At 46.2% G+C, this 23,541-nt stretch overlaps 1 protein-coding gene and 1 long non-coding RNA gene across 2 annotated transcripts in view; one reads left to right on the top strand and one right to left on the bottom strand.

The window, feature by feature from the left end:
• Positions 1–4,758: 4,758 nt before the first annotated feature.
• Positions 4,759–18,575, bottom strand: PDIA4 (protein disulfide isomerase family A member 4). Its single transcript, XM_055805668.1, has 10 exons — positions 18,385–18,575; positions 13,847–14,018; positions 10,527–10,732; positions 9,697–9,835; positions 8,974–9,179; positions 8,147–8,305; positions 6,866–7,017; positions 6,315–6,471; positions 5,987–6,220; positions 4,759–5,422 (listed from the first exon to the last, which is right to left on the bottom strand). Exons 1-10 carry the CDS (start codon positions 18,488–18,490, stop codon positions 5,007–5,009), a joined length of 1,947 nt encoding a protein of 648 aa, XP_055661643.1. The 5' UTR covers positions 18,491–18,575; the 3' UTR covers positions 4,759–5,006.
• Positions 18,576–19,038: 463 nt separating this feature from the next.
• LOC114011759 (uncharacterized) overlaps positions 19,039–23,541 on the top strand; it is a 43,075-nt gene continuing 38,572 nt past the window's right edge. Inside the window, exons 1-2 of the long non-coding RNA XR_003553814.2 lie at positions 19,039–19,260; positions 22,460–22,583. This is a non-coding gene — a long non-coding RNA (uncharacterized LOC114011759). The remainder of the gene's footprint in view (positions 19,261–22,459; positions 22,584–23,541) is intronic.

Genomic DNA, 23,541 nt, shown 5'->3' with positions numbered 1-23,541 from the left:
TAAAGTAAAAAGATGGTTTATAGAGAAGAAACCAAGTAAAATCCTCCAGTGCAGAAAAGAACATTCACATTTGTGGCTAAGGTTCTCCAGCAGAGCTGAGAAAACACAGAGACTGTTCCCTGTTCCCTCAGCTCAGAGAGCAGATAGCCAAAGCTCTGTCACAACAGGTCCATGGTGGCCATGGGCTGGTGAGGGCCAGCAGCAGAATTCCTGCCTGGCGCCTTCCACACAGGAATAGAGGCTGGACATATGTATTTGTGGCTAAGGGCCTGTGGTAGATCTGAGAATGCTCTAGGGCCATTCCCTTGGCACAGAAAGCAGGTAGCCCAAATGCTGTTGCGTCAAGTCCGTGGTGGCCACAGGCCAGTGAGGGACAGCAGCGGAACTCCTGCCTGGTGCCTTCCCTACAGGAGTAAAGGTTGGACGTTCACTTCGGTGGCCAAGGGCCCAGTAGAGGTGAGAACATGCTGCAGCCATTGCCGTGGTGCAGAAAGCAGGTAGTCCAAGTTCAGCTGCGGCAGGTCTGTGGCAGCCAAGGGCTGGCGAGGGCCAGCAGCAGAACTCCTGCCTGGCACCTTCCCCGTGGGAGTAGAGGCCTGACATTCAGGTTTGTGGCCAAGGGTGTTCAGCAGAGGCAAGAACATGTGAGGACTGTTCCCTTAGCTGAGAAAAAAGGTAGCACAAGCCCTGCTGCAGCAGGTCCATGGCTGCCAAGGGAAGGTGAGGGCCAGCTGCAGAACTCCTGCAGGGCACCTTTCCTGCAGGAGCAGAGGCTGGACCCTCTGTTGTTAACCATCTCTTCCAGAATCAGAGGCCAGCACTTAATGCAGTATCAAGATCCCAGACCAGTATTTAGAATCACCTTGAATGTCCCCGCCACACAGTAGTGACATACTCTTCAGGGAGTATCAGCTGTGCTGGAGTTCCCTCTTGTCTCAGTCCTTGCCCCTGCAGGAAAAGGTACTGACCCTGAAGTCTCAAGTACAACTACTTAATGATGTACTACCATTTACAGAAAAATTTTTGTTTTCTAGTGGATGCATATGTGGGAGATACACCAGGCCAGTCTCCTTGGAGCCTACCCAGGATGTGTTATTACTACAATGACTAATCAGCCCTGTGCTGAAGCATAAACTGCAGGTGTTCCTCCACCTGGAACTGTAATAAGAAATGACACCATATGCTCACACAGCTGTGGCTAAAAGGGAGCACCCTTGTTCTGCACTGCATGCATTTTTTTCTTTTAGCCTAGATGTCCCCTTCTTACAAGCAGCAGCACTTAGACAATACTTTAATGAAGTTTAGAATGCTTAGGAAAGCATCTTAATGCACTGGGAATGGAAAAGCAGACATGCATAATGCCTTAAGCAAATTCCAAAAAGATGGTATGACCTGTTCCCTTAAAAGACATCAATTGCCTTAATATCACTTTTCAGGTAGAGAGCTTTATCTCAGAAGAGATAACAGGCCTAGTGAGGTAGCCATCCCAGCGAGTTTCACAGAACGCCGATGTGATATTAGTAGTGCACACGGCAGAAGACAGGATAGTGCAGCTAAGGAAAGCAATTTGCTTTCCAGTAGGACTTTGCCCAAAGTTGACAGGCAACAGTACCCTCATCTTGCTGGGAAGTGATCAAGATAAACAGATAAATTATGAGGTGCAGAAGCCAAGGTGCGTTGCACAGCCAAGGACTCACAGGAAACGTGACCAGAAGACACTAGCGTAAGGATGGATCAAATCCTCATTCCCTCTACTGCTCGTAACCTAAACCCATAGCCTACTGGGTATAAGTTACTGGGGTAACACTGTGTTTTTGCAGCTTGCTGTTGTCAAGAAACTAAGTTATTTATGCTACAGCTAGTATATTCCTCTTCCTCATTCAGCTCTGCCTTAAGCACTGCTTCTCCAGAAAAAAATTCAGGTCTTTGAGCACAGCCCTGAAGTAACTGTGTACCGGCTGTCTCCACCAGTGGAGGCAAGGAAGACAGCAAGACCACCATGCAGTCACACCCTGGGCCTTCTGCCTTTCATGGCCACCAGGGCTCCCAGCAGGCTGGAGAGGTAGTCTATCACCCAGAATGATGTCAGCTCCTGATGGAAGAGATCTACAGAAACAGTAGCTAACATAGTCATTGCCAACACTGAAATTACCACCTGCAAGAAGAGAGGTGAGAAACATTTATGCTCAACTCTAACCCTGTTTGTCTTAAGAAGAACAGAGCTTCAGACCATTCTGTAGTCCTCACCACCAATAAAGAACTTTTCACCCTGCCTTCTACGTGTTCCATACTTATCCATATTGTCACTGTGTACTGTTCATTTCAGTATAATGGATAATTGCCATCAGAGTAGTTGTGCATAATTGTATCATTATTGATTAACCTTCCCTTAATTTCAAGAAGGAACTAAAACAAAAGATCTTGCAAAGCCAGATCTGAAATCAAACTTGCCAAAAGAAGCCGAACTGTGGTCAAGACAAGTGTATATAGGGAAAGGTGACTGAGGTTCAATTCTCTGTCAACTGTAACTAGAGGGTCAACTACTGTTTGAGACCCCCAGAAGTTTTCTTAAATACTTGTAAGGAGCATACACAATGCTTAATTAACATAGCACCACCTATTCTTGGTAAATGAATGAACATGTATAACTTTTCCAAGAAATGTAATGCATAAACCTATGTATGGTCTATATAAATGTAACACACAGCATGCCCATTAGGTGGAATGATCCACCCCTGTGTATCCAGCACTGCAATAAAGGTGTTAAGGAGTTGGGTTTTTTTTTTTATTCCCAATTTTGGTGAAAGTATCCTCCTGCTGGTTAGACAACATCTGTTTTGGAACAAATCCCTATAAACCCGCAAAACTAAACTAACAAGCAGGAGCTGTTTAATTCCCTGCAGTATACTAAGCCTGATATTTACTTAGGGATAGAAACTGAACTATGTTTAAGAACAGATTTTATGAGTCTGCCTACTTTGCAGAACTGCGTTGATCTCTGCTAGCAGACAGGACAGCACTTGCTACTTGGCTTATGTATACTTTCTAAAGCTAAAAAAGTCACCTCTAACATAAGCTGGTGCTCAGTGAAGTCTGATCTCAGTCCCGTTGGCTGTGCAAGACATTTATCACAGATATGGCCTTTGAAGGCTCTACAGAAAGGCTGCAAACAGAAATAGCAAGTGACAGGAAGATAATGTACTTGCTAAGCCTTGCAGGTGAAATAGTGCCTAAGCTTAACAGGTAGCTGTGCATTTAGGGACAGCAGAGAAAAAGCCCTCTAATACGACAAGAGGAGAATGACAATGCCAGTGCCTACAGTGAATGCCTACGCTGTAACACAAAGCAGCAATTGAGATCTAATCCTGAATAGCTGCTTAGCACTTCCCAGCTTTTGCCAATAAACAACAGGAGCTGAATGCTATCCAGCACACCCTGCCACTCCTGTGGAGATGTGATGCTGTCCCCTTCATTCCTAATCTGCTGGTGAGCTTTGTTCACTAGCTTCAGCTAAATTGTTAATTAAGAGAAAACCTTCATGCAGTCTCATACACCTCTGCAGAAGTAAGTCACTAGCCATGCTTTGCTGCGTAGGTTGTAACAGTAAGTGAGGAACAGTCCTGTTTGAAGGCACATCCCTTCAACCAGGGTGCAAAATGTAGTGGGAAAGGATAAAGATTACATACATCCTTGCAGGCCCCTTTGGGTACTTGGACTATACCTTAACAGCTACCTCCCAGATGTGTTTATCCTTACTATACAGAAGACAGCATCTCCCCAGAAGAAAAAAAAGACTGGGCGGTAGTTTTAGATTTGCACACCCACCACAAAGTTGAAAACTAATACAATAAGGAAATACTGAAGATACACTGATGACACTGGTCTTTTGCAAGACACAAAATAGTGCTGCTAGGAGAGAAGCATTACCCATAAAAGTATGTATGTTTCAAAGCCACCTCAGTGAGAGTCAAGTCGCACACACCACAGCATCACAGCTCTGAGAAAAGGCAGACAGCGCTTCTGGTCTATATAAGGCTACCACCTCATCATGGCCCATAAATTTATGGACATCTCTAAACCGGGACATTCAAGATCAAAATCCACTTTTAAATGCACATACTCCCAAGTGGAGCACAGAGTAGACTCAATCATCCTTTCTACCTGCAGTAACTGCCACAGGACTGAAGTCCATCAGACTGCTCATTCTGCTTCCCTGAAGCAGAGCAACTACCAAACCTTCCTCTCTGCAAAAGGGAAAGAGACTGTCATACACAGCTTCGATACTGGAATCCAAGCATTACCACCCACCAGATGCTCTTTTTGGCACACTCCAATTACTCCAAAACACACTTGGGAAGACTAAGACGTAAATGGGCCAATATGGACTAGTAAAGAGAGGTAAATTAGGAAAACTTGGTATTTTAGCATCACCCTCTGTACAGAGGGGCACAAAGCAAAAGCAGACAGGTCTAGAGCACATTTAGTAAGCAAGTCACTGTGTCTTATCTCAATAGGACTGAATAATTTGTCCACACTTTAGAAAACCTCCATTCTTACCCTCAGTGATGAATATAGTGAAATAGTTACATGAATATGTATACAGAAACATATCAGAAGAGAGTGGCTCGAAACACTGCTCCCTCCAGTAATCATATCAACAAACAAGACAGAGAAATCTGTTTGGCCGAGGGATCTGGTTCTCTCTTTTTGGTAAGATCTTTTATCTTAAACACAGGAGTCAAATAACCAAGCTCAAGATAGTCACAAAAAATAAAGGATGTATTTTTCTCCAAAGATCAAAACCATAGCTAACGTAAGACATTCATATTAGAAGTTCATTGTCCAGAAAAAAACTCTTCTGCCATATAAAAAAAAGATACTGCAATTGCTTTACTGCTCAATGATTTCCTTGCTCAAACTGCTTAATTCTTCTCTCTTGAAGTTTTGTCAGTAACTTGCTTTTAACTACAACATAAAACAATTTTTCTTCACCACCCCCATCTTATCTAAAGCTCTTCTTTTGTTCTGGAGAGTTTTGTTGCATGCTCCTCTATAAATTTGCTCAAATGCTCTAAATCTCTGTCCCCGCCTTCAAATTTAATAGGGTTGTTCTTCTTGTCCCTTGGAGCAAAGTAGATAGTGGGGAATCCCTCCACTTTGTAGCGGTCACTCGTCACGTCATTGGCAGTAGCATCCATCTTGGCTATGATTAGATTTTTCTCATTCTTGTATTTTTTGCCTAGCTCTGTATACACTGGTTCGAGTTTCTTGCAGTGTCCACACCATGGGGCATAAAACTCTATGAGAACATCATTCTTTGGATCCATTACTATGGTATCAAAAGTTTTACCCACTACCACTTTCACAGGCCCTTTGTTATTTTTTGGCACCGGCTGGGACTTCACAATAGGCTTCAGTTTTCCTAGAAGGAAGTAAAACACACACCACCGTTAAAATACAGTAAGAGCAGTCCTTATGATCTCCCCCCTCCAAGAAAGGCCAGAAGTACATCCTCCCACCAGGGAAAAGCATTATGTCGGTAAATTAACTTACCTCCGCATGAAAGACTAGTTTGCTGGTGACCTTTTAGCACAATGACCTCATGAAATATAGGCAACAATTTGTTTCACAAACCCCTAGAACCTTTCTCCCTCTTTTTATAGCTGTTCAACCACAACGTATTACACAGTGATTTATTATTAGTCCCAAATGTGAGTGTTCAGCTCACTCTTCAAAGCTGCAAGAACATTTTAGGCCTGCCAAACACGCTCAGTTTTAGAATACAGCTAGATGCCACAGCACAGTCCAAGCAAACTTAATGAACCGAGATTGAAAATAAAAAAGCAAACAACGTTCAAAAGCTTTAACCCACAGAACACTGTAAGGTTGCATGTAAGACTTTTTTGCAGCCATTGCCTCAGGAAAAGCTCTTGGAAGGGGAAAAACAAAGCAAACTGCTTAGACAACCCTATTTTAGAAACTGTACCTTTTTTGAATGCCAGCACAAATTGCCTGAATACATCAGAGTCAAACTCTTCTGGCTCCATGGCGTATTTCTTGCCACCTTCATCCAGAATGGCAACATTGACATCCTCTCCACTCTCAAGCAGGCCCAAATCTTTTATTTCAGAAGAATAATCTTCCTCATCAGAAACAGCAAACACATACTCAGGGAAGTCTTTGGCCACTTCTAGGACTTTGCCTCTCCAGTACTGGGTAGCTGAAAAACAAGAACACAACGGGATTAGTAATTTCTAGTTAATTACTGCTTGCTTCCTTCTAAAGCAGAGCAACAGCAGTCTTGGCAAACTTACCAACACGATAGTCAAAACTGAAGTCTACAGAATAATAAACAACCACTAGAGGACGCTTGGTGTATCTTTTAGCATCATTGGAAGGCTTGCGATGACCCACTAGAGGCAAAGCATGTTTTAGCACGTGCTCTTTAATCTCCAAGCCATCTGTAGAGTCCTGTGTAACAAAATCAGGGAAAAAGTTCAGACAAATGGATTTAAGTGGCATTTTTGTTACACAGTACTGAAAATTGATCTTGATGCATGCACAAATAAGAGGGGCATATTATAAACAATGCTGTCACCAGTCTTCACATCCTTGAGCATTAAAGAATTTACTATTCTACCTTAAACTGAGTATTGTAATGGTCAATTATTATTTGAATATGTAACCTCTGGGTTAATTTCATAAAGCGTTCTTAAACAAAGCCATACAGTTTCAGGGGACAAACAGGTTGCCTCAAATATCTAGTGGAGTACTTCCAACAGGACAATGCCAACTCTTCATATGTACAAAGAAAGAGAACCTTCAATCCATGCACAAACTTCCTAGCTTCGGATCAGCTACTCACTTTAAGATCCAACACATGCATCTTGGGCTCGTGCTTTGACTGAAATTTTTCTGGCTGCATAACAACTAGTCTTCCTGAAGGTGCTTTCAATAGTTTTGCTATTTCACTGCTGAAGGTGTGATGGAACTTGTAATCTTCTCTTAAACCATTAGCTGAAAAATTAAGGTTAGGGAGAAGGCAAGTCATCAAGAAGCAAACCAACAGTTTCCAACTGAAATCTCAAGACTGCACTGCAAGGAAACTCTTCCCATTCCCAATGAGACACAGAACAACGCATAGTCTTGTGGAACAGCTCTCATCCAGGGCTGAGAAGCACATTAAAATACATACAATTCAAGCAGCACTATTTGAATGCTGTTCAACCACCCATCTACTTGATAAGGTAGCCTATGTATTCAAAAACCTTTAACAGCTTGTCAAACATGTGGTGAAACAGCTACTTGTTTATCAGTCTCCTACTGCTGGCTTCTCCCCAAATAACAGAAAGTAGAGCTGGAAAGAAACTCACAAGGTCATCTGGTCAGTCTATTGGCTCTGGGGCAGCCTGGGAAACAGTTCTGTATCTTGCCATAGTGGAACAACCAAATCAGCTCCTGATTCAACTATAAAGGACAGCAGTCCCAGAAGCAGGCAGAGCCAGGGGAGAAGAACTGCCCACACTGCTCTCAAGGCTCTGGCAGAAACCAAGAGCTGCTGTGAGTGGTTTGATCATGTGAGACACGGGCTGAGCACTTAACTGTTATACCTCTTCCGTGTGGTAGTAAATATCATTAACAGGATGGTCAATGCACAATGTCAAAACAGTTTTTAAGAACAAATGTTGCCAGGAATGGTCTAACTAAACTGATACAGAGGTGGATGATTATTCTTTTTCCAGGCCCCCCGCCCCCCCCCCCCCCCCCCCAACAAGTTTGGCAAAGCTGAGCCTCTGGAACTGTCATACAAAACAAGCAATGGCAGACAAAGCCACCAAGGCTTTAAACCAAGAAGTTGTGATTTATTCCTCAGCCAGGAGTTTTCCCTCCTCTTTAATCTACATGTTTTTAGGGACATGATACCAACAGGTATCTCCTGTAACTGCCTGATACTTTAATTATAGCCTCAAAATCTAGTGTGAGGTTTTTTTCTTGAGTACAAGTGGAAGAACACCCTTCAGTCTTATTCCTCTCCAGCTTCCCCCCTGAACGAAGAGCAGAAACAAAGGATCTCACCATGCCCAAAGTCCTGGGCAGGATCTCAACAAAACATTAATTTCATTAGTGATTTTAAAACATTCTTTACCTGCTTCCTGATAGAGCTGATAGGCTTTGTCATTCTCTCCACTAAAGACACCAATGATAATGACATCATCCCCATCTCTCAGAAATTCCTGTACTTGCTTGGTAGCCTGAATCTGTTTGGATGGAGGACCAGCCTGTTCAATCATGTAGTCGACAATACCTGTGAGAGACAAACCCAGCCCCAAAAAGTTGCTCAGAACATTTACTGAACTGAAAGGTTCAGGCATTCCCTCTACAACACTGCTTAATACCACATTTCCCATGAGCATCTTTCTTTCTGTGCAGCCCTCCTGCAGTAACTTAAAGACCAAGTCAGCAAGAACTCAGTCCAAGCTTTTAAAGCTACAGTTCTGGATACTTCTGAAATCAACCTGAAAGAAAGAGGTGGCCAAGCACTAGTTCCATGGATATCAGCTGATTTTTCAAGAAACCCTCAAGGAAATTCCAGACCCTTCACTGTCTCCTGACCCTATGAGCCGAAGTTCTACTTGGACTTGGAAGTCTCAAGTCTTCCCTCTTATTGATATGTAATATTGAGCACTTTACCAGCCCTTAGAGCACATTCCAAAGCAATTAAATGCCGCCCATTTAGTTGTACTGCCACTGCTTCATCATGTGTATTTAGCTTATATTAAAAGGAGCTTACAGTACCACCAGAAGACATTACAAAGATTAGAGACAAATTTAATGCTGCCCTACATAGGCAGGAGAGCAGGCTTTCAGGTTTTCCCAACTAACATTGCTAGGATATTAATGAGTCTGCAAGTCCTATAGGTACATATGTGATCAAACCCTCAGGAAATAAGAAAAAAACAGAAGTTGCAGTACCGTATTTTTCCCGTGGACCACTGTAGTCATAAGGTTTGCCTTTGCGGAATATTTTCAGAGTTGGGTAGCCAGTAACATCAAACTTCTTTGCAAGCTCAGTTTCAGCAGTGGCATCAACTTTAGCTAGGGGAATAGGAGGTGTGCGCTTGCTGAGCTCCTGGGCAGCCTTCTCATATTCTGGAGCAAGCCTTTTGCAGTGTCCACACCTAGGGAAGGAGAGGGGAGGGCAGTTTTTACAAGCCATAAGTCCTGCTAGGTACCTTCCACCTCTGAAGTAGAAGGTTAACCTTCCAGAATGGAGAAAGTAAAAATGAGGTTATTCACTAGAGAAGAAGTCTTCAGTCTAGAAGACTTGTCTCTCCAACCTGATGCTAGCCTCTATGGCTGGCCCCACATTACTATCAGTAGTTTGAATTTCAGAGGCCATTTTTAAACTAAGGACCAAATCCCTTTGGTTTTCAGATCTCTCAACATGTTCCTAAATTAGTAGATAAACAAGGAGAATCTTCAATGAAATTTTGGAGACCACCCCTTGCTGAGACACAGATCCAGCCTAGTCTTCAATGCAATCCTAGACCCAGATTAGAACCAAGGGACACCAGAGCTATACACACCTACCAAGGCAAGCCTCTTTAGAAGAGGCATAACAACATAAAACCGGTTCACCAAGCATGTTCAGGCCAGCTGTGCTGAGGAAGTACAGGGGACTGTCTTCTTGCTTACCATGGAGCATAGAATTCCACCAGGATTATGTCAGCACCATTCACAATGTCATCAAAATTATCCTGGGTCAATACCAGGGTAGCTTCTGGTGGAGGGGTCCAATTGGGGTCAGATACCTCCTTGACTTTGGCCACAATTGCTGAAAGACAGTTCAACAGCCCAATCAGCAAGTCTGCATTATCATACCAGTAGCATATCAAATGCAAGAGTCTGTATCAAGAATTTAAAAATCAAGAGTGACAAGCATGGTCTTGGACCAAAGCTTACATGTTGAGCTTACACAAGAACACTTTCTTAATCAAGCTCCTTTACGCTTTACTTCATTGTTGGTATTGCCAAGGTCTCCTTTCCACGCCACACAGCATCTTACTTATGCAGAGCACAGATCTGTACTTTGCAGCACCACAGCACATGAATTCCATCTCAACAGACAGATGAGGTAGTTTTCCCCCCGGCTCTGACTGAAGTTGGACATATTCATTAAGCAAAAACCAAGTGGTTTTATAAACAGTCAGTATACAGAACAGATGTTTCTTATTAGCTGATCCTTCAGCAAACATGAGACCACCTCCTCTTCAAGTCATATTTCTAGAAACCTTCCATCAGTAACGGCACTACCCACTACCTACAAGATTCTCTTCTAGCACACAGCCAATTGAGAATTTCAGTCTTCAGTGTTATTCTGCTTAAGATAAAGTAATTCAGATCAAAGTCCTTCAAAACAGTCACACAAAGAAGCAAGACCATATACCTCTTCGGTGGTTTTTTTTTTTTTTTTTTTTTTTTTTCTTTCTTCTTTTTACAGAGAATTGCAAAGGACTGGTGCTTACCGTCTTCTGTCCGAGAACCATCATAGTCAACAGGTTGGCCTTTTTTCAGGATTTTGATGGTCGGGTAGCCACTGACGTCAAAACGACTTGCTAGTGAGGTGGCTGCAGTAGCATCTACTTTGGCAACTGGAATAGGAGGGTCATTGTCCTTCAGAGTTTTGGCTATCTTTTCATATTCAGGAGCAAACTGCTTGCAATGCCCACACCTGCCAGAGGAAGACAAAAGTAGATACATAAATGAAAAACAGATCCACAGGAATGTTTTGCTGCTCTGCATTTCCAGGATGTCTTCTGGCAGATGTTCACAAAATCAATATAAAAATGTTTGTCTAGCTATGTTTTCAGATCATGGATAGAGAGTAACTGTAGTTAATGTGCTGTTTGTTCAAAACCCAGCTGTGGTAGTCTGCCCCTGGCTGAACACCAGGTGCCCAGCAAAACCACTCCGTCACTCCCTGCCTCGGCTGGGCAGGGGAAGGGGAACACCATGGGAGGCTCATGGGTTGAGGGAAGGGCGGGGGGTGGCTCAGCAATTACTGTCAGGGGCAAAACAGACTCAACTAGGGGAAATTAGTGTAACTTATCACCATTCAAATCAGAATAAACACCTTCTCGCCGCCCCGCTCTTCTTCCCAGGCTCAATATAATTCCCGATTCCTCCTCCCACCAAGGGGGCACAAGGGGACAGGGAATGGGGGTTATGGTCAGTTCATCACATGTTGTTTCTGCCATCCCTTCCTCCTCACACTCTGCCCCTGCTCCAGCATAGGGTCCCTCCACTGGGAGACAGTCCTCTGTGAACTTCCCCAACATGAGTCCTTCCCACGGGCTGCAGTTCTTCACACACTGCTCGAGTCCCTTCCATGGGGTGCAGTCCTTCAGGAACAGACTGCTCCAGCGTGGGTCTGCCAGAGGGTCACAAGTCCTGCCAGCAAACCTGCTTCAGTGCTGGCTTCCCATGGGCCACAGACTCCTTTGGGCACCCACCGCCACAGGCTCCAAGTAAGTACCTGCTCCACCGTTAACCTCCAGTGGCTGATGGGGACAGCCTGCCTCACGGTGGGCTGCTGTGGGATCTCTGCTCCAGCACCTGGAACACCTCCTCCCCCTTCTTCACTGACCTTGGTGTCTGCAGGGCTTTTGCTCTCATGTAGTCTCACTCCTCTCTCCTGCTGGCAGATTTTTATTTTTCCCTCCTCCTTAATATCACAGAGGCACTACCACTGTTTGGCCAGAAGCAGATCCATCTTGGAGCCACCCACCCTGGTAGCCTCCCTGCTACCAAAACTTTGCCATGCAAAACCACCACACCAACTTTTGGTTTGTAATTTTTTCATTTGACAGACATTTCCATATATGCTTTATAAAGCCATTGTAAAATGTAATTAACAGCTGCTTTTACAACAAAATCTCAAACCTTGTACCATGCTTCTTCCTCCCTGACCCTCCAAATAAAATCTCAGACTTCAATTTCTCCCTACTCTAGGTTCATCTTCTCTACCTAGCACCCTAAATTGAACTAAAGAGAAAAATGAACCTGTATTTAAGTTGCCTAATGAAATATCACACCCACCAGGGCAGAACACCACCTGCTCTCTCTTTGGCCACACCAAACCTCTTTGGGAAGAACACAGGCTCTAGCTGCAAAAGCTGCCACAACAGAGGACACCAGCATAAAACACAGCTGAATATAGCGTGGCAAGGACATGGACCAAGTCCAGAGGAGGCCACAACGATGACCAGAGGGCTGGAGCACCTCTCCTGGGAAGACAGGCTAAGAGTTGGGGTTGTTCAGCCTGGGGAAGAGAAGGCTCCAGGGAGACCTTATAGCAGCCTGCCAGTACCTAAAGGGGCTGACAAGAAACCTGGAGAGGGGCTTTTTACAAGGGAGTGTAGTGACAGGACAAGGGGGAATGGCTTTAAACTGGAAGATGGTGGATTTAGATCAGGTATTAGGAAGAAATGAGGGTGGCGAGGCACTGGCACAGGCTGCCCAGAGCAGCTGTGGGTGCCCCATCCCTGGCAGTGCCCAAGGCCAGGCTGGACGGGGCTGGGAGCAGCCTGGGCTGGTGGGAGGTGTCCCTGCCCAGGGCAGGGGGGATTTGAACTAGGTGATCTTGAAGGTCCCTTCCAACCCAAACCACTCTATGACAATTTATGAAGCTGAAGACGAAACCAGAAAAAAAAAAAAAAAAAGAGAGGGAAAGTAGCATGTAGCAGATAGTCTGTGCTCCTTAGCCTCTCAACCGGCAGGAAGGGGAGTAGGAAAAAGAAAAAAAAAAACAACAGTGGTGTTTAGTCTGTGATGACCACGCATCCTTCTGTTCAAATAAATCCAGCTTCTTGTTCAGTTTTCACACAGGCAAACTACAGCTGCAGAAATAGTATCTACAGCCAAGCAGGGATGGGATTCTTTGTAAAAGAGTGGTACTAGTTAAAATGCAACTCCACCTCAAGCAAGATCATATTCCCCCTTCTATTTAAAGACTAAAAGAGGAGAAACAAGTCAGCTTTATATCACTAAGCCACAAAGCAAAAAGGTTTTGGCTGCAACACTAACTCACCAACTTGACTGCAAATGTATCCTACTCTTGTTTTCCCCCAATAACCATCCCTATTACTTTCGTCCATAAGAATGCAAGAGAAGATACATTCTGGCCTAGATCCTTTGTCTGTTATATGCAGGTAAATCCATTGTAGCTCCCCTAAATGCACCAGTGCTACTGTGTACACTGATATGCCAGCAGAATTATCATAATTGGTTAGATGTACAATGCACTGTTTAAACTGTTAATACTAATGAGCTATATATCCCTACTCACACCACACCCTTCCAGCAAGGACAGAGATTTGAACTTGGACAAGGGAGACCTTCTCGCAGTTCCCCTACTAGGGAAGTTTCGTCCATCTAGGTGAGCAAACGCGCAAGTTATCAGTGGGCCAGCACAAGGACACAATAGCAGGCTGCCAGATCACACTGCATTACTTTTCTGGAGCTCACTGGGACCATTTCCCTTCCCCAAGAGGCACAGAGCAGGGACTGAACCTGGGCTGTCCTTCTCTTGGCATGGGATCCCTCAGCATTACCCACATCTGTGGAGAAAGAGCTCGCTGTTGTCTGTCTGTACAGGGGCAGGGAAATGGGGACCTCCACACCACCAGAACTGTCTCCTACCTTGGACTCCGCAGAGTCCAGTGCTTCTCCTGCATGCCAGCTACTCCTAACCCAAGCTCACTTTTTAGGAGCATGTCCTGTCAGAGAAGCCCCTGACAGCCTTGACATCCTGCACCTAAGGAGGTACCACAGGCTGCAAACCCACCATGGTGCATAGAACTCCAGCAGCACAGTGTCCTTGTCTGCAGTAAAGGTGTCAAAGTTTGCATCATTCAAGACTAATACACCATTTTCTTCTTTAACTACAGAATCATCATCATCATCATCTTCATCATCATCATCATCACCGCCATCATCAGCTTCTTCTGTAACAGATTCTGGAAAAGTAAAAATGCAATAGGGATTAGACTGTGTCAAGTTTAACATTAAAATAACACTAGCAGGTTAAAGATTTAGTAAGTATATTCTGTGGTTAAAAAAGTATCAACACAATTTAGTTCCTGCTCCATATAAAATGACAGCTACTTCAGTTTGCAAAGAGCTTGGACTCAGATGCTTGACCATTTAATTTTTGTCCACTCTACACCAGCTAACAGCATAAGTATTTCAGTGAAGTGTCAAAATGTATTTTGCGCTTCAGGGCAAACTAGTAAAATGGACACAACAAGAATTAACGCACACAGACCTATGTCATGGCCGTTACCAAAGTACACTGGGTATCTTGTTGAAATGTTGGAAGCGAGACATGTGTTGTCGGGCAAGAGGGGCACACGGATGATACCTGAATTCAAAAAGAAGCCTTCCGTCATGCAGCAAAACAGCTGTCCTTCAAGTGCAGCAACTTGTGGTTGGAAAAATATCAGGTGTCTCATACCAAATAAGTAGATGTTATCTGTCCCCAATGCTTCCCTTGTACCCTTACTCATTACAGTTGTAACACCACAACTGATATGCTCTGCTCTGCCTGTTTGAAGGTCTAATCAAACAAACTCACTCAAATGCCATCTTTCACTACTACCAAGATGGTTTAGAGGCAGTGCTTCAAAATTATGCTTCTGTTCCTGACTGCTCGATCCCACCCCTACCACCTCAATATATCTTGCATTCAGTTACACCAACGTTTCAGGCCTGCAATTCATTGGATAGGCTTTCCACTCACAGAAGCATCACTGCTCTGGATCAGCAGGAGGCTGCACAGTGAGTGTAAAAGCAAACAAGTGACTGTCACAGGAGTCCTGTGAAAATCCATTCCTGTGCACCTGGTGGATACCAAGTACTCTCCTAAAAATTAATGGAGTGAGAACTTCTTTCAAAGAATTTTTTCGGGAAGCCTTCTATTTAAGGAGGCCCAATCCACTGGTCCAGAACAGGCCATTCAAGGAGAAAGGACATTTGCTAAATTACTGAAGCAAAGTTCGCACACGAAATCTGAAGCCAAGATATTTCAACTGGTTCAGTCTTTGTTGGCTTGGAATTTGAGATGGGTTCTTTAATATTTGATCTCTCACATGTTCCTTTAAACTTTCATTTTTTTAAACTGCTGTCATTGGAGGCAAGCAGACCTTCTTGAATGACTTTAAAGGAATGTTAAGCCACAGAGCAAGTAATGAAAATACCTCATCCCAAATGAAAACTGTGAACCTAAGGCTCTTTCAACCACTGAGTCCCAGGATTAGGGAAAAGAAAAATAAGAAAATTAAGGTTTGTTGTTCAATTGTGACTAAGCTGATCGGAGTTGCTACAGTAGGACAGTAAATCACATACATGTAAGTTATTTATTCAGGACAAGAATTCTGAAACTACTCTGATATCACCTAAAATGTGAAAGTTGATAATGATAAATATGTAATATACAGGTATGAAAAAACCAAACCCTGCTATTTTAAGACCAAAGGCAGCCACAGGAATAAGCTCACCATAGACAAAACTATGCTGTTAAATTGCAATACCTATTTTTCTGTTAGAAGAAGGTATTAAAAAACATAAGTTTATATGCTCTCAGAAAACAATATGTGCTCCTGGAGAAAATGTATTTATCTTAATTAGAACACAACTATACACACCACCAAAATACTAAAGCTTCTGATGAGGGGAAGAGATCACAGGAGGTCATTTATCACACAACAGTAGTCACCTGGATTAAGTTTCTTCCAAGAACTACTACCATTTCTTCTGATCTACGAAGCAGCTAAAAGCACTGTTTGCAAGTGGACAATGCCTCTTGTGTTGCTACCTCTGAGCACTTGCAGTGAAAGGGCTGAACTGTCAGAACACCCTTGAAGTGAATCTACAGCAGTCACGTACCTACAGGAATGAATGTCCTGGTGAAAAAGCCTAGTTTTCAGGGGGTTTCAGCAGTCAAAACTTCTGCTCACAGAAGTAACTACAAAGCTGTACCCAGCAGTTTTGAGGGCTATGTTTCACCACAAAGTGTTCATGGTTGGTCTGTGCCTGAATTCCCCGCAAGTTGTGCAATGCCTATTGCTTTTCCAAGCAAATCACTTCAGACTTGATTTTTCCTGACACAAAGGAATTTGAACAAAACTAGCCAGCCAATTCTGCTCACGCATCTCTGAAACTCACTACCAGGTTGCAGCTCTCATTCAGGCTTACTATTGCTAACTACCCACCCCCAACAGACAAAAGACCACTGCAGCTACTGTGGCACAGGCTCACGGTTTAAGAAGCCGAGAACAAAGCACCACCTCCAAAAACAGCCTGCATAGATAGAAAATGTTACCACTAGATCTAACGTCCATCACCAAAATATTTTTTTATCTTTCCCTGCAAGTGTCTGTACAGCCTGCCAACATAAAACTTCCTTGACAGTGACGCATTGTCATGGATATTATACACACCCACTTCCTCCTCCTTGGAGGTGGAGGCAGGACAGTAGCATGGAACAGCAGGACTCCAGCTTTTGCCAACTGGCTTAAGGAGGGCATGCATTTCCAAACAAAAACGGTAACCACACCTATAGATTGGTCCTTAACAGTACAAACTCGCCCTCTGCAGTCTCCAGCTTCACCAGTACCTAAGGTTATCCTAGCTACCTCTAACATCCCCTTTAGTGTTGGGACTGAAAGGCCTGTTTCAAGGACCTGACCAAGTACGGGAGAAGGAATCCGCACTTTTTTCTAATGAAAGAGCAACAAACTTTCCTCTACGTTACTGAGTTACAGTTTGAAAATAACAGATACAGAATGAGCTTAACTGTAACACCTGAAGAGGCAGAAGTAGCTAATAAATATTTGCATAACACAGCTCATGAAAATAAAATAGCTGCACCCAAACTGAAGCATCTTTGCTGCTGCAAGTGTATTTGCCACACTGCCCTAGTCAAATTTCTTTTCCAAAGCCATACAGTGCAAGAAAAATCCAGACAAAACCAGGCTTCATCCCCTGAACAATCAATTTACATAAGGTTACTTCTTTGTTACTAAGTAAATTTATTACAGGTCTGCATTTCAAGGACAAAAATGGAAATGCCTAACTACATGTATTTTTAAAGCAAAGGCTTGGTAAAGCCTGGTTCACAATTTATATACAAATTTGAGATACACAACAGACATAGGAAAACGATTCAAGTTGTGCAAAGGATTAGTGTTCAACTCGCACACAGGAGGAAATACTTCCATCACTATGCATCTTTGATACCAAGAACTCACACGATGAGAAACACAGCACACATGGGAAATATTGATGAGAGCCTGGCTGTGAGAAACTGAGCTACTGCTGTCTGCCAAAGGACTCAGGCTGCACTGTTACACCACAGGTGTTACTTCATCATCTGATGGTAGCGGGGGAAATAAGGACCAGGCTTCATCACAGACTACAAAGTGATAGTAATCAAATGTTCTAAACAAAAGCAGAGAAAGAGACATAATGCAGAATCTTCCCATGAAGCTATTTCTTTTTAATTCTAAGGTGAAATATATGTATCTCCTTATTGCAGATACAATATCCTATTAAAAAAATAAATCTCTTAATCCGTATCCTACACATTATGCAGTTGGTGACACAGATAACGTACCTTGACATAAATGCATTTCTTCAAGTTCCAGTGCCTGTTCACTAAGCAAGAATTTGCAGGACAGGAGTTCAGGAGGTCATCCATAATCCAGCCTCCTTGAACGCCCTCCAATACTTAACATACAGCAGCGTTAATGCAGGAAATATGAAAGGTGTAGGATTTCTCAAAATCCACGTGAAAGACGCTTAAAACAAAAAACCCAGTACTTTCAAAGGCCTGCCTCCTACGTACAGTTGCTAAACTTAAGTCCGAGCAGCTTTGTCTCAGCTAATTTTGGAAAGGAGAAGACACGCATCAGTGAAATTCAAAGACAATGGGAAGAACCACCAAGAAACTAGCAACAGGCGGCTTTCCTTCTGGGGAGAAGCCCAGGCACTCGGTTTGAGACACACAGGGTGCACAGATTCCCTGAGCTAAGGGGGTCAGGAAAAGGGGGCTCCGTCGAATAACGAAATGGCAAATTCACCGGTAATTTCAAAGCCAGCACTCGCCAACATGGCTAATCGCCAGCTTTCAGCCCCGAGGAGGCGAGGCGAAGGCGCCGCGCAGCCAAGCGGCAGCTAGCCCGTTACGAGGAGCAAGCAGCTCTCCGAGCCACCAGCGCCCGCACGGGAGGGGGGGAACGCCTCGCCCCGCCGACTCGGCCCGGAGGCCCGCGGAACGGCCCGCCAGCCCTCATCCGCAGGCAGCCCCCACTCCCCCGCTCTCACCTCCGTCACCCTCTTCCTCCTCGCCGGCCGCTGCACCCCTCGCCAGTAGGGCGACCTGGGCAAGGCCCAGCAGCAGCATAAGCACCCACAGCCCGCTCGGCCTCATCCCGCCGCTCCTCAGCGCAGCGCAACACGGCACGGCACTGCACAGCTCCGCTCCGGCCCTGCCCGGCCCGCCGCGCCCCTCACAGCACGCCGCGCCCGCCCATTGGCTGCCTCCCCGCGACGCGGGCGGCACGGCCGCCAATCGCCTGGCGCGTCCCTCCGAAGCGGCGCCGCGGTGAGCGGCCGAAGCCAGGGGCGAGCGCCCGCCTCCCCCCATAACATCGGGCGCCGGCTCTGAGGTGCCTCACGCCCATTGGCTGGCGGCGGGCCGCCAACCGCCGGCCGCCACGCACCTCAGGCGCAGCCGCCCTGGCAGCGGGGCGGGGGAGTGGGGGAGGCGGGGCTGCCGCCCCCGCCCCAAGGGCGAGCAGCCACATCGCCCTTCGGGATTGGCGGCGGCGGACGCTGGGGGCGGGCGGAGGGCGGGGAGAGGGGGAGGGGTGGGGCCAGCGGGCGACTGCAGCCAGTGAGGGCGCGCCGCGTATGAAGGGCGGGGCGGGGGCTGCCGGCTCGGCGGGAGGGGCTCTCCTTGTCAGGAATCTGGCGGGGGTGGTCGCGTTCTAGTTCATGGGGCGTGGGCTCGAGGCTCCTGGTGGCGCAGGCCCCGAAGTTTGTATTATCTAAGTAACTGGGGTGGTTTTGTTACCGATAAATCGTAACCAGGAAAAATCTCCAAAGCAAATGACAGTACAGAAAGACGACATTGATTTATTGCAGCGCTGGGTGCGTGGGGGATCTCTCCTGGTAACATGCACACCACCGTACTTGGGGGTACGTGTTACATATAGTACAGCACTTGCATATTCATAGTACATTATATATTCATTCATGCGCAAGATTGCTTACAAGTTTCTCGCTTCTAGTGCAAATCAGTGATAGCAACCCCTTATCAGCTTGTCTCCTCTTGCAGCCACTTCTTCACTTGCAGACTGCTTTCTGCATAATTGATATGGCGGTGGTCTTACCGCTATTCCTGCCCGGGGCTGGCTGCCTCTGTGAAGTCCTCTCAGCCATCAGTTTTGGTGACTTGCGACGGTGCGTACATAAGCATTACCGGCTTGAGAGGGTGGGCCAGCCCGACCCAAACCCTGTGCACATTCTTGTTTAATTAGAGCAGAGTTTGGTAATTAGGGAGTTGAGGCAACCTTTTGCCCCTGGCTGAACCCCAGGCGCCTGGCAGCGCCTCTGTCACTGACCCCGCCTCCGCCGGGCAGGGGAGGGGGAACCCCACGGGAGGCTCATGAGTCGGGGGGAAGGGCAGGGGGGTGGCTCAGCAATCGCCGTCACAGGCAAACCAGACTCGACTTGGGGAAATTACTGTGATTTATCGCGATTCAAATCAGAAAAAACACCCTCCCCCCGCCCCTCCCTTCTTCCCGGGCTCCACCAATTCCTGGTTTCTCTCCCTCCCCCGAGCGGGCGGGGGCCGGGCCATGGGGGTTACGGCCGGTCTGTCCCTCGGGGCTTCTGCCGCCCCATCCCCTTCACACCCTCCCGGCCCCAGCGTGGGGCCCCGCGGGTGCGGCCCCCCGGGCACAGCCGGGCCCAATGTGGGGTCCCCGGCCCGGCCCGGCCCGGCCCCTCTCCCCGCGGGGCCCCGGCCCTGCCGGCAGCTGCCCCTGCGCGGGCTGCCCGCGGGTCACGGACCCCTGGGGCACCCCCTGCCCCCGGTGCGGGGGGGGAGCTGCCCGGCCGGGGGCTCCCCGGGCCTGGGGGTGTTATATAAGTTGGCGATAATAACTGGTCAAGGCCAGAGCCAATTGAGCCGAATTAGTTTATTAAAGCAAGCGGCCACAAGCAAAACAGTGCTGGGCGGCGGGGAGTCTCTTGCTCCACCAACGGCGCGCGCCCAGTTCCCGAGAGTCACCGGGTTTATACCCTTCGTTTTCCTGTATGTCTCCTTTAGCGGTGTACTCTGCGTCTGCGCGGCTCGTTGCTAGGGGGTCGTTCATTGTCTTCTTCAGCCTCCTGGTGGTCGTGGGGATGAAGGCTCCTTGTCTTCCTCACGTCACGAATTCCTCGCCTCGTACTTCTGTACTCCCTTTTCCCTTGCTTCCTTGACCCTCACACAATGTTGTCTTGCTCTACCATATTTGGTTAGTTGAGCGCTTGCAGTTAGTCTCACACAATGTAGCAATATAGTTAGCCTTGCAGTTAGTCTTACATGGTTTATGTGGCAACCTCCTTCTCCTTTGTCTTTTAACTGAAATTGATGAACAAACAGTTTACTATCTATCACAGGGGGAGCCTCTGCGGCGGCGCCGGGACCCCCCCCGGCCCCCTGCGGCCCAGCCCCGGGGGGCTGCCGGGCTGCGCCTCTCGCACCTCCTCACTCCTCTCTCCAGCTGCAGTTGTGCAGGTTTGGGGGGGGGTGGGGTGTTTATCCCCTTAAATCCGCTGCCCCCGCGGCTGGTGGGCTCAGCCCTGGGTTCCCCCCGGGGCCGGCGGGCAGGGGGGCAGCTTCCAGCAGCTTCTCACAGCAGCCACCCCCGTAGCCGACCCCCCCCCCACTAGGCAAACCCAACACGGTGACTTACCACCGTTTACCTGCAGTGTGTGGCAGTGCCGTAGAGCCTGGTGGCCCGTGTTTCACAGAAAATCACAGAAAATTTTAGTGTCCTAGAACCACAGAAAATACTGTGATTTTTTGCTTCAAAATGCCTGGTGGGGCTGAGGATGGTGGGGTGCAGCAAGTCGGACTGTAACACTGCCATCAGCAGCGCAAGCAAAGGTGTTCCGGGCCTTGGGCAGAGGATTAGGGTGTGCAGCTGCCTGCCTCAATAGCTTATGCTTACCTTTTTGTGTTTCTGAAAAGCTGTGGTGAAATTGAGGTCGTTTCGCTGGTTTACTGGAGAGCGGGTATTTGCTGAGTCAGGTTTTTCCAAGTGTATTGGCTGCTTCCTCATCAACAAACCTACAGGCATAAGTGGGCCTTGGGATAGTTGATTCTTCCCCTTTCCCCTTCCCGACATAGCCATGGCACTTCTTTTTTTCTTCCTTTTTTTCCCCCTAATAACTGTATTTCTCCCTTTTGCGTACTGATTGGGACTGGAGAGAGAGATCAGCATAATTTCTAGCGATGACTGTTCAAATACTTGTGTGGTGAACATCTAAGATCTAACAAGACAGTACTAAAAACTGGGCTTTTGGTGCTCGCATTGCCGGTTTGGCCACATACTTGGACAAAACACAGCTGTTTGTAGGTTCGTGAAACAATTAACAAAATTCATGACTCTTGAATAGTTTGTAAGCAAAGAAGCACTGTTGTTAAATTCAGTGCAGAGCAACCACACGGTAAGGTGGTAGCAGCAGCTTCTGATAAGCAAATACTTTCAAGACCTTGAAGTGCAAGCTTAACATAAGAAACCCACTATTTTAGGGGACTGGGAAGACATTGTACTGCTCTGAAAGACTGCTGATGTATCTGGGTTTCCATTCAGCATTTGTCTGTGGTCTGTAGCAAAGAGGTTGGAAAAAGGCATTAAAACGATGCCTTGTTCTACATTGTGAACTTATAGAATGGGAGGCTGTCTTCCTTCAGCTCAGTTGCCAAACAAGTTATTTTTAAAATACAGTGGCTGATACACTAGCAATTTTTCAACTTATCTGCCTGCTGCTGCAATCCAGTGAGACCTGTCTGAACCAGGTTAGAGCTGTCTTGATCCTGCCAGGATCTTGATCCTGATCCTGTCTGGTTTTGGTATCAGTATAAGAAAACCCAGAACTTGTTTTGAGGATAAGTTTGATTAACACATTCAGTAATTTGAAGATAACACATAATCAGATTGGACAATTAGTGTTCTGAATGCAAAAAATTAGTAGTAAGGAAGGCTTTTATTTAGAGTCTCTTCACTGGTTAACACAGCCTTCGATTTGAATACTATGTCAGTGTGTGAAACATTTACTGCCTTTGTCATTAGAGTTTGTAAGAGAAATAGCAACTATTGTAATGCATTTTATTCTGCATTAGGTTGGAGATTATCCACCTGACAGTGACCTGTGAAAGTAGAGGAGTTCTGTCAGGCCCAGTACTTCATGACTGACATTGTCGAGGCCATTGGAAAACTGGTTAAAAAAGCTTGCAGAAAAAACAGGTATGTAAAATGAGGAGGTGGTGTGAGTATTGCTTTCATCTGTTAGAATGTGAAATACAGGATTAAGTACTTTTGTGATGGCTAAGTTTTATGGTTGCTGTGCTTTATGCCTATACAAGTTAACCAAATTGAAAATTGATATCAGGTGTTGATCTTGACTCAAAGGTGTCAAGCACCAACATCCAGCTACACCAGGGGTCCTCAAAATTTTTAAACAGAAGGCCGGTGCGCGGATGAAGTGGCAGGCAGGCATCTGCGGCTGCTTGGTTTCCCCCCCAAACCCCAGCAGGGTGTGTGTGTGTGGGTGTGTGTGTGGCGGGGGTCAGGTGGGTTCTGTAAACACCGGGGGCCTGATTGAGGACCCTGGAGGGCCTTATCTGTCCCATGGGCTGTAGTTTGAGGACCCCTGAGCTAGACAGTGAAAAGGCAGTGCAAATACTACAAATACAGGGTTTCCTTTATATTTGTTTGAACTGCAGGAGGAAAGCCTGCAAGACAGAGTCCCTGTAATCCCTGTTCAGCCAAGGATAACCTGATCATTCGAGAGATTTGCTGAATTGTGGATTCATTGTGTGGGTAGTTCCAGTATTGGTAGCCCAGATCTTAGGCACATTCCACTAGCCAAACAGGACAAAGGACCGTAGTCTGGCCTGTCGTCAAACCAGCGGGGCTGTGCCTGTCTTCCTAGTTTGGAGTAACAGAAAATAGCATAGCGAGTAATAAATAGCACACCAAACAGAAGTGCAATTCATGATGGACCAGCTAGGGTGCAAGCTTGATGCGATTGTGAAATACACGGAGCACTGGGAAGAGCTGGGCAGCTTTTCCAAGAGATTCCTTCCTGCTCTCTAAAGGCTTCCTTACCTGTGGGGGTGACCATATGAAGCTGAAAATCCCCTGAACTAAGAATGAACCTCTGAACTGGTAAGAGCACTGTGCCTTTTGCCAGGTACTCATT

This window comes from Falco peregrinus, chromosome 5, assembly GCF_023634155.1.
Source record: "Falco peregrinus isolate bFalPer1 chromosome 5, bFalPer1.pri, whole genome shotgun sequence".
In the NCBI taxonomy this organism is placed as follows: domain Eukaryota; kingdom Metazoa; phylum Chordata; class Aves; order Falconiformes; family Falconidae; genus Falco; species Falco peregrinus.
This window is presented reverse-complemented; position numbering and strand designations above follow the sequence as displayed.

What these genes read in the sequence shown, in the direction of transcription:
- PDIA4 (XM_055805668.1), bottom strand. Translation starts at nt 18,490, where the DNA reads ATGAGGCCGAGCGGGCTGTGGGTGCTTATGCTGCTGCTGGGCCTTGCC. An exon ending in TGGTTCTCGGACAGAAGACG is followed by an intron (nt 9,836 to 10,526) that starts GTAAGCACCAGT and finishes ACTGTCTTTCAG; the next exon opens with CAATTGTGGCCAAAGTCAAG. An exon ending in TGCATGTGTTGGATCTTAAA is followed by an intron (nt 6,472 to 6,865) that starts GTGAGTAGCTGA and finishes TTTGTTACACAG; the next exon opens with GACTCTACAGATGGCTTGGA.